Source organism: Tauraco erythrolophus, chromosome 2 (genome assembly GCF_009769465.1).
Source record: "Tauraco erythrolophus isolate bTauEry1 chromosome 2, bTauEry1.pri, whole genome shotgun sequence".
NCBI lineage: Eukaryota > Metazoa > Chordata > Aves > Musophagiformes > Musophagidae > Tauraco > Tauraco erythrolophus.
The window spans coordinates 114639569-114650627 of record NC_141466.1 but is presented as its reverse complement, the minus strand read 5'-3'; the positions used below and the strand labels follow the sequence as shown (position 1 = coordinate 114650627).

General features: G+C 48.4%; 1 protein-coding gene across 1 annotated transcript; it reads right to left on the bottom strand.

The window, feature by feature from the left end:
* Positions 1–8652: 8652 nt before the first annotated feature.
* On the bottom strand, positions 8653–9543 carry LOC104379212 (ankyrin repeat domain-containing protein 9). Its single transcript, XM_009986431.2, has one exon. It carries the CDS (start codon positions 9541–9543, stop codon positions 8653–8655), a length of 891 nt encoding a protein of 296 aa, XP_009984733.1.
* Positions 9544–11059: the final 1516 nt, after the last annotated feature.

Genomic DNA, 11059 nt, shown 5'->3' with positions numbered 1-11059 from the left:
CTGGATCAGTTTTCTTCTTTGTAATACTGAGTCAATACCGATTTTGATATTTGAATTTTCATTTGGAATCAAAATTGAAGCGTGTTTTGCAATATTGTCATTTTTGGTGGAATGGAAACATCAACTCAGTCAGCTCTACTGATTATTTCCTTTTCTAATGCTTGTCAGCCTCCTCCCATTTCAGAAGCCTTCACTGATGTAAGCTGACTGAGTCTGCTTTGTCTAAGGAGATAGTTAGGGTATTTCTTAGGTGCACATAATGTACAGCATGAAGGAGTGGGCTTGGTTCAGCATTACAAGAGATCTCCCCTGTTAATTTTGCATCAAAGAATGAGATCTTCTACTGCTGAGGTTAAAAGCAACCTTGGAAATGAGTAGTACCGCCTATCTGGTCACTCATTCCCCTTAGCAGAGCCTCCGTCCCCTCGGGTGGCAGTGGCACTCGTGCGGCAGCATGGTGACAGAGCTTTGCTGGGACTTGCTCTGTTCAGGGCAGGGGTAGGGAGCAAGTAGGCAGCAGCGGGATGGGCCTGTGTCTCTGAGCTCTTTATGCCAGTTCCTGCTTATGCAACTTTAAGAGTTCATGACAATATCTCTCCGTATAAGACAAAGACCATCGGAGCCAGATGTCAGCCAGAACGTGGATGGCAAGGGCATTACATTACCTCGGTTTTGAGACTGGAACCTGACATTCTCTGTGATCCTGAAGCCAAGGTCCAGGAGAAAGTGGCAGGGGAGTGGTTTCTGTGCTTTTGTGTTTCTCATAGCTCGTACTGTGGTTTGGGATTCTCCACACTATTTTCCCTATTTCCCTGTTTAACTGTAGGAGCTGCTTCCCAGAAGGGATCTTGCCATACTGCCCCTCCCAATCCTTTTCTTCTCTTTTTTCTCCCAGAGTTTCTTTTGAGAGTCTAGCAACTCTGTGATAATCATTCTTCCTCCTCACAGCTCTGCACAGGAATCTCCCCATCTGATGGTGTGGGTGGGCATAGCCGGTGTACAGAACACAGCTATCTTCTCTCTGTATGTATTCACGAAATTCACCAAAAGCCTTCCCAATAGCAATAAACCTTTGCTCCACAGGAGCTCCACAGCAAAAGACAAAGACATTTTACTAGAGCTGGAACTGGGACTCAATCTAGAAAATTATCATTGATCTTCCAACTCTAGCAGCCTTCGGGAGCTGCCGCCGGAGCAAACCTGGCTGCTTGGCCTCAGAGCGGCTTCCCAAGTGCTAGAGACAACTGTGGGCGCCTTGGGAGCTGGATCCTAATGGCTGCGCGTGTGTGATGGTTTGATGTGGGGGGGGAGGTTCTGGTGGCAGGAGCTGGCCACCAGATCGGACTTCCATTCCCCTTGGGGTTGAGCCAATCAGCACCTCCGTGAATTGCCCTATTTAAGTTGGGACAAAGGAACCGGAAAGGTGTGCCTTTGCCCAGGAGTGAGGAGAGGGGAGGGGGGCGCTGCTCTCGCTCCCTGGCTCCCAGCCGGGCGGTGGCCCGTGCTGGGCTGGCGCCACCCACTGAGGATGGCCGTGGTGGAGCCACTTGGGGAACTCGGGGAGCACCCCGCTTCCGGGGTGCCCACCGGGCCGAGTTCACCCAGAGAGGACTAAGATCTGAGAGAAACGGCCACACAGACACCAGGTCAGTGAAGATGGAACGGGATGAGGTGTGCCGGAGCTGAGTTTCCCCTGCAACCGGTGGCGAGACGGCAGGTGGCTCCCTTGCAGCCATGACGGTCTTGGTGGAGCAGAGACCCACTCGCAGCCCATGGAGAAGCCTACGCTGGAGAAGAGATGCCCAGATAGCTCAGTCGGTAGAGCATGAGACGCATTTAGAGTCTGTGTAGAGACATATCTAGAGTCCATGGGATGACCCACGCTGGAGCGAGTGGCAACAACTCCCTAAGAATCTGAGACTGTGATAAAGCCTGTACTGGAGCAATCCGATGGGGAAGGATTGCATCCTGCGGGTGGGACTCACGCTGGAGAAGTTTGTGGATTTTCCTCGTGAGTAGGGGATCCACTGGAGCACGGAAAAATGGTGTAAGGACTCCTTCTCCTTTAAGAAAGGAGTGGCAGTAACAACATGGGATGAACTGACCTGCATTCCCCCGTTCCCTGTCCCCCTGCGCCGCTGGGGGGAGAAGGTAGAGTTGGGAAGTGGGGGTGGAGAGGTGTTGTTTTTAAGATCTGGCCTTGTTTCTTTTTATCCTCTTAAGTAACCGGTTTTGCTTGTCTTTATTCCTTTAAGTAACTGTTAATAAATTCTTTTGCTTTAAGAAAGTCGAGTCTGTTTTGCCTGGGACCGTGGTCAGTGGGTGCTCCCTCTCTGTTCTTGTCTCGACCCTCAGTCCTTTCATTATATTTTTCTCCTCTCCACTTTACTGGAGAAGGAGTGAGAGAGCCGCTGTGTGGAGTTTAGTTGCCGGATTGTCCTGAACCACGACAGTGTGGTCATCTATACCATCAGCTGAGCGTGGTGCTGCACCAAAACACAGTGCATGCTCCCAGAAGGCGTTGCTGCTGCACCAGCCAGACGGACGTGGGCCAGGATGGGACGTGCCAAACCTGTCAGCTGCATTTGGGGTGACTCACTCAGGGGAGGTGCACTCAGGTAACTGAGGTGTGGGTAGGATTTCAGTTGTTGCATCACCTGCTTCTGACAGTGCTTCCCCCCGCACAAGGGAATATACTCTTTAAGTTTTTCTCTCTGTTTAAATACCTGTCGTGCTGCCTGCTAGTGTGTGGGCTACAACTAGCTACAGCTGTAAAAGACCTGATACCTGGATGAGACTGACTCTGAGGGATGCATCAGCCCAAGGCTCCCTCAGCTGCCAGAGCTGCTCACTGGTGTGCTGATGGTCAGCCTCAGCAGAGCTGCCAGGGCACAAGAGAAATTGAATCAACTTTTCATTCTCAAATACAGGAAAGGTGGAAGCAAATAAGCCAGAAAACTTACATCTCTGGGGACCATTCTTGAGGTGAAGTAGTTCAGGGCTACATCTCCCACTGTGAAGGCAAGGAGATAGGCTTTTTAAAGTGACATCAGTGAAGAAAATGATCCTCTCTTCATTCTTCCATGAAACCATTAACTTATTATGCAAGCACAAGCTAAATTACAAACTCTTTGGGTTATAGTTTGTATGTACTAGTGTGCACTGAGGAGATCTGTGGGTACAGCTGGCAGTGGAGTCCAAGCCCTGTGATACCATCATCTGAAATGTTTTGTGTAGCTGTTTTTGACAGGGCAGTGGAGGAGCTGGGCGGTTTGTGTTCGTGCACAGAAGCTGGTAGATTGTTACCCCAAGGGAGGTGGCACAGCGGGTGCAAGGTGCACATCTGCCTGAGGACCTTCAGCAGCAGCCGAGCCTACAGGAGCGGTCAGAGTTAGTGCTGGAAGCCTTACGGGGCATGTTTCCTCACAGAAAAAATCCTTGGAAAGGATAGGGAAAGGAGGCTGCTGGCACTGTTATATTCCCTGTAAACAACTTTGTCATAAGCTGCCATGAGCTGAACTCAAACCTAAAAGATGAAAATCTCCAAAACCAATTACCACTCGCCCCTATTGAGCCCCTTCTTCTGATTAATCGCCACCTTGCAGCAGATCTGTGAAATGTGGGTTCACCTCATCACTTGGGGTCATCCTCTGGCAGCACAGCCAGCTATTGCGAGCCAGTGAAGGAAAATATTATCTTCCTCAGATCACATTTTTGAAGGTAATGGCTCAGCAGTCAGAATGAAATAATCAAACACCAAGATGAGCCAAAGTGAAAGCAATGGATATTGATGGGTGGTTTTGACCATCGGGCTAATAAAAGACACATCAAGTTTACATTGCAAGTTTATTACAGTAATACAATCAGATTAAATTATTTTCGCAGCTAATATACCTAATTATATCAGGGTGTGTATATATATTTTATTCCCAGCATGTTACAACCTTTTTATGTTTAATCATGCAGCGAGTAATGTACAAACAAAATTATATCGAAGATTTTTTTTTCCCTAAAAAAGAGAAACCGAAATTACAAAAGTATGGCTTTATAAGAAAGTCATATCGTACAATGAACATTCGTTTGTACTGGAGCATGGCAACATTCGGTCTTAATCAGTGAACAACAGCATCTGTCACCGTTGTGCTGATCCCAAAAAAGCCAAGGGAACTGGGAACAAGAAAATGCCCATCAGTGTTAGAGAGATGGAAAATATATATCTATATACATTCAAAGTATGAAAAAGGTAAAAAATGTTTTCGGGGATTAAGCGTCACATTTATTTATATGCTGAAGTCAGAGTTATGGAGCCTTGAAGAATGTCAGTGCACAAACAGTTTGTGTTTTCCTTTAGGCCAACAAACCTCGGGAGCGATACAACTGACTTAAAAAGCATTACTTCAGGTGTAAAGAGCTGTAACTGAGCTCAGGATCTGGCCTGTCCTTCCTGCTAATGGTGCTGCAGAAATAGACAGAAGCGTAGGGTTAGGAAGTCATAGGTGGCTGAGCTTCGCTGGCAGCCCAGAGAAAAGAAAGACAAAGTTGCACATTTAACAGATTTTTATTAAAAAAAAAAAAAATGGATTCAAGAATGTAACGTGGCCGCTATCACAAACCCTTTGCTGGATGGTTGTGGCTGTTGGCGAGCAGAAGCCCTTGTGGTAAGTGTTCGGCGGTAAAACACCCATTTCAAGAGCAAAGCTGCTTCCTCTTCACGAGAGAAGAAGAAATGTCCTTACCTGTTGGCAGCACAGAGCTTGGGACACACGCTTATCTCGCGGAAACGCTGCTTTCTTAAGGCATCGATTGCTGATGTAAGCGAGTGCTGTCAGTCAGTTATGGGTTTTACCAGGAGAGGGCAGGCAGAGACACAGACACACATGTGCACGTTTACACACTCACACACACGCACACACGCATGCACACACACGCGCCGAGTCACTCGCCAGGCTCACTCAAGTGATACTCATCAAAACCGTAGTCACACACACACGCGCACACACACACACACACACACACACACACCACTCAGCCTTACAATGCTACTCCTCAAAATTGAATTTAAAAAGATGCCACTTGCAGAGACAACCTGTAATCCAAAGATTAGCAAAGACTTTACCCTCTCCCTTTTCTCTCTTGCTTTTATTCCTTTTTCTCAGTTCAGAAATACAGCAACACTTACTCAGTATGTATATATGCAAAATGTAAACACCACGACACAGCACCAAGCACCCTTTTTGATTAACAAAGTTGCTAACATTTTTATCGTGCAAGCAGAGGGATTTTTCAAGACTATGGACTGTCAGGTTGCAGGAAATGTCGAAAATAATTGGAATTTATTTTTCCTAATGACCTGGCTTGGAAAGAATGAAGGAAGAAAACCGACACAGACGAAGCTGAGGTAGATTTGGCTGTATCTGATGTAATGTCACTGTACTGAGAAGGAAGACATGGGATCTCAAAGTAACAGGCAGGTCGCCACAAGATAAGCAAGCCAGGTTTAGGGAGAAGATTCCTCTATTCCAGCAGAAAGATGCCTCATCCTGCAGTCATTATCGCTACAGGTGATGGAAAGAGTCATCACCACAATGCTAATGGCCCACTGGGACCACACATGGAGGTCAGATGGTGGCTTAGCAGCTGAGGCCCAGCTGGTGCTTCATCTCTTGTTAAAATGGTCAGGAAAAGGAGGAATGAGAGGGCTGTGGAGTGATCTTTCCAGCATGGGTAGATGCCTGTTGTGCACTGGGCCAAGCACACTAGAGCTTTTGCATGTTGGCCAACAGTGGGCCAGCAGCTTTCTTCCAAGATTGTGGTGCCAGATGCAGATATGCCCCAGAACTTGACCTTCTTGAGCAGCTGCTGAGAATCCATCTCTTATCCTCTGTCTGGGCTGGTGGATAGAGGGTGGCCTCCCACATGGACAAACACGAGCGCACAAGCATCCTGCTGCCTGCTGCAAATCCACCCATCAAGCCTGAAGTGCCTGAACCCTGACCTTTGCAATGATCCACAACTATTGCAGTGAGTAAGAGATCCCTGCACCATTTTAGACCCTCTTGCTCCCAGTGGGTTGCTCCAGCTCTCTGGGTACAGCTCCCAGCCTTATTAGAAAACATTACCTCATTAATGCCATGAATCCCTTCCTGCCTCCTTTGATTTGTAAGTCAAACAGCCTTCCCCTCCCTCCTGTCTTTTCTGAAACTCACTATAGCACCAAAATTCTCATAGTTTCAAGCCAGTGCAGTAACAGTTGATGATTTCCCTTCCCTCCTTCCCTGGGATCTCTGCTCCTGGGCCCTAATTACTATTCTAATAATATCCATCACCAGCCTCCTCCGCCTCTCGCCCACCGACATCGGGATGAGATACCGCATTGCTGCTGGGGACAAACCCAACCCTGCTCCTCCAGACTCCAGGGTTGCCATAGGGGCCCTGCTCTTCGTTAGTCACTCTCATCAGCCGTGGGCAGCGAGTGCCTGCTTCGTCCTCTGCCTCCAGCTCCGGGTTCCGAGGCTCTGCCAGGGCTGGGGAGCCGGCAGGGTTTGGCAGCAGCACCTCAGCCACAGCTGGTAGTGCAAATCTGCCTTGGGCTCTGCTTTGCTTCCCAAGCTGTGACAGCCTCCGCCTGCTGCGGAGGCTGCGGAGCAAGCGAGTGAGCCGCCTCTCCGCAAAACCCTCACCAAAGATCGGCCCTGAATACCTCCACCACCGTTCACGCCCTCCCTCATCGATCAGGGAGGAATAGATACTGATGAGGAAAGACAGGCAAGTCCCCAGGGACAGGGGTGGAAGGGCACTGCAGCACCAGGGCTGTGGGATTTCAGGAGAAGGCTTAACCCCTTCACGGCCTGCTTGCCACTTTTAGGACTGGGCTGACATTTTCTCCACCTCACAAGCAAGCCTGCATCTTCACCTTCCGCAGCGCTGGCGGCACCTGCACCGAGGTACTTCCATGGCATGCGGGAAAGGATGTCCGGGAGGAGCATCCTAGTGTCTCTGAAAGGGCATTCCAGCTGGCTGTGTCCGGCACATTGCACAGCCCTGCAGGAAATCTCCACCTGACTGTGGCTGGCATTGCCAGTGTCCTGGCATATCGGAGGTACCCACAAACAGGGAATGCGAGCAGAAGTTCTCCTTGTGCTGATGGGAAAAAGGGTGCAGCCCCAGCACAGCCGCCTTGGCACAGTCAGGGAATTAGCCACGTGAGACACGAGACATTTTCTCACGGAGCAATTGAGATGTGAACGCGCATCCTTCCTTAGCCAGAGCCTTGCTAAAAGGGGTTTGTGCCCCACAGCCTTCAGCTCCGGATTTATTTAAAGAGATGAGTGACTTCTTCACTGCTGTTCAGTACGGATCCAGGGAACTGGGTTATGCTACTTCAGCAGAGCAGAGGGTTGTGCTTACAGAGAGATGAGAACATTGGGGTCCAAAATAAGAGATGTCTCCTAAAGGGATTTGAGATCCTGCCACTGCTCCGTTAGTGCTGAGCATGGCCAGGAGAGCAGGACCAGTGCCTCGAACAGACAGGGCTCTGCCTGGGTAGCAAGGCACAGAGCTCCCCAGAAAGCAGGGCAGCCCCAGCCCTGCTTTCTGCAAACACACCCTGCCTGCAGTGCCCAGGGGAGTCAGTGGGAACTTTTTGTATTTTCCAGGATCAAGCCCTCTGTCTGGACCCGGGTGGCAAAAATACTCTAATTGGCAATGGGACAACTTTTAACAGCAGAACATCACACCCCAGCTTAGGATAACTAGCAAATGCCAGTGGCTCTGAGACCTGCTGGGAAATGAAGTTAGTGAGCTTGAGTCTGCTGTGGAGATACGTTCAGCCCTAAAACACAAGTCAAGGAGAGGTAATGTCACTGGCCCTGCTCTGATTTCCATTTTTTTACTGGACAGCAGGGAAAAATGGTTCCCTCCCCATCGGAACAAGTCTGTAGAGCCATCAGGGCTGGGATTGCCTTTAACCTCCTCACTCCTAGGTGAGACAGGATGCTTTCTGGTAGCAATTCTGCTGGTTTCTATCCCCACCCACCCCCTGGAATATACACTCACTGCCCCTCTCTGAACTCATGCCCTCCACACTATGACCTGTTGTGAAGCAACTCAGTAAAATCACGCACCCTGCGGGACTGCCTCTGCGTCCCTACAGCATCAGCCACGGGTTTTTTCGGTTATTACTAGATGATGCTGGATCATTGTTAGAAAGGAAACCTGACGTATGAACCCTGTTGGTACGGGATGGTATTTCTCCCAGCTCTAGCAGATCAGTCCCATAGTTACACCATTTGAAAATCCCACTGGGCACGTAGTTCCTTTTTACACAGGTACATTACACAGGATACAGTTATCATATTGAGAATTCAGATACACCAATACCAGCTGACAGCTAAGGAACCAAACATAACACAGTCTCGACTACAGTTAACCCTTCACATGCACAACAGAACAGAAAACAAGGAAGGGTTTTGCCTTTAAAAGTGCCGTGCCTGCAATCAATTAGAAAAGACATTTAAAACCTTGTCACAAAATATTGGATTTTCCGGCATAGCCTAATAGGTTAAAATACTAAAATCACACTAAAATGCAGAGGGTGGTGAATGACCAGCTCCCCTAAGTCACCTTTGAAAATCCAAGACCCAGCGAATAAAGTCAAGGAAAAACATTTACCACGTTTTTTGTCGGTAGCTTTTTGCCATAGGATGGTAAGGGCTTTAGTGCCTGAGGTATAGGTAGTTCCTGGATGCTTTTAGGGAAGTGGGAGGGGGGAAGAGTCTGGAGAATAGTTTGCATAGCTTGCAGATATAAAGAAGCAGGTGTGTTCCCCACCAGGCTGTTGAATTTGTCTTCCCCCAACAAAGCTGTCCAGTGGTCCGGATGCTCCTGCAGAACTTTCCGCATCTTAAACTGTGGGTTGGGCATGAAGAGCAAGAGGTAGTCGAGGCAGAGCTTCTTTGATGCCACATTGACTTTGGAGTCCCACATCTGCTCCAGGATGACGTCCAGCGGGGTAAGCCCTTTACTGTCCTCTATCCTGGGCGAAGCACCGTTCCCGAGGAGGATGAGGACCGTCTCTGACCTCAGCAGTTCGCAGGCAAGGTGCAAGGGGGTTTTCCCGTCTTCCAGATGAAAGCAGCCAGTCCTATTGATGTAGGAGTTCAAGCTGGGGAGCTTGTGTGCAATTTTGATGATCAGCCCCAAGATATCTCTCCTGTCGTATGTGACCGCCATGGCCAAGTGAGGAGCAGAGGATGGGCAATAGCAGAAGTGTTCCCCAGGTACCTTGAGAGCCTCCTCTGGAAAATGAGACAGCAGATACTGAGCGTAAGGCAGGTGATTATGCACCACTGCATAAAGAAGGGCTTCTGAAGGTGAGTAGGTTCTTAGGCTGGCATTTTCCTCCCAGTAAAAATACTCCATAGTTCTCATGTCTTCCAGCATCCACACAGGCTTGTGATCTCTCACAGCCTGGTAGAACATATAGGATAAGAACTTGCAGTGCCTGCTCTGATCGTCCTGCAGGCTGGCCTGGTTGCTGGCCATGGCTCAGCAAATAAAGAGCAGCTCCACGTAAAATCACTCCAGACTGTAAGATCTGTGCACTTGGAATGCAGATCCCGGTGCTGCTGCAACCTTCAGGCTGTCATTGCTGCCTGGACTGCACTAGCTGGAATGCATGGGCTGATCATCTCCACCCATTCATTGTTTTTCCCCTCACTGCAGTGGTTTTGTTTAGGTAAGCACAATCCCACAGGCTCAGTTAACCCGTGCCATGCAAGCAGATGGTTAGTAAGCACATCCCGCTCCGCGCGTGGCACAGGTTACTGGAACGCTGTCAGGCTGCGAGTGATTTTATATGCACGCAGCTAGAGAGAAGAGAGGGAGAGACTAAAATTAGCTTGAGAAGTGAGGCGGATTTCTGTCTGCATTTCATGTCTCACCAGATCAGCTCATGCATTGCAGTAAGTGCAATAGCAAGATCCGTCTATTTTCTGTATGTCGCTCACACACACGCTGCTCATTATATAGTAAAATATACGTAGCAGTGTAAAATGCTCCACAGCTGATCATACCCAGGATTACGTGCTTGGGAAATCAAGGGATTGGTAGCTGTAGCATTAGGAAGGAATCCCTATTTTTTAAATAATGGTATGGCTAGCCACTTAGGAGACACTGATGTTAATGGATTGTCTATAAGGCATTAGTGATGTTTAAGATCCCAGCATTAATCCTGGCAGAGAAAAGAGTCGAACGGTGTGTGGAGTAAGTATGCCCAGAGTCATAAAGCATATTGCTGGGTTTAAACACCTGCCTTTGTTTAGCAAGGAAACATCTGAAGTGCCTCTCTGTTGCACAGCAGGTGCATAAACAAAAGGTTAATGGCCAAACCCCACTGGCGGATGGACAGCTTTGATCTAAGCATTTCTCAGACGTCATGCTCCAGGACTGGGGTCAGGGACAGTTGGATGGGAGGAAGTGGGATTAAGCAATCAGACTTGTGCAATGCCCTGGTAAGACACAGAGGACCGAGGCCTACAGGCTTGAGGGGGTAGTGCCTGTGGGATGAGGCAGAAGGACCTGACCAAAATGAAACTCATAGAGAAGAAATGAACTGAGCACCCTTTATGGCAACTTGTGTTTAAGGAAGGAGAGCTTCCATGCATCTTATAAATCAACAGATTGCGGTAAGATGGTAGCTCACCATCTTGATAGGAAAACAGGGAAAATACAGAAAATCAAGAATTCCTTTTTCATTTAGCAAGGAGACAAACATGCATCAGTATATTCAAACTAGAGAGTATTCGAATATCAAATCTGAACATCTTCAAATGGTGTCTAGGGTCATCCAAAGAGAAAACCAAAGCCACTAACAAAACTGGGTCTAGATCTAGCACATCTTCCAAAGTTCTGGATGTGCAAGTCCATAGCCCAAACATTTCATTTTATGTCCAGTTTTCATATGGTTGGAGTAAACAAGTATACGTCCTCTTTTCACCTGCCATTACTGTGGCTATGCATGGAAATGCTGCTATGTATGACTTGCACATGATATTACCTG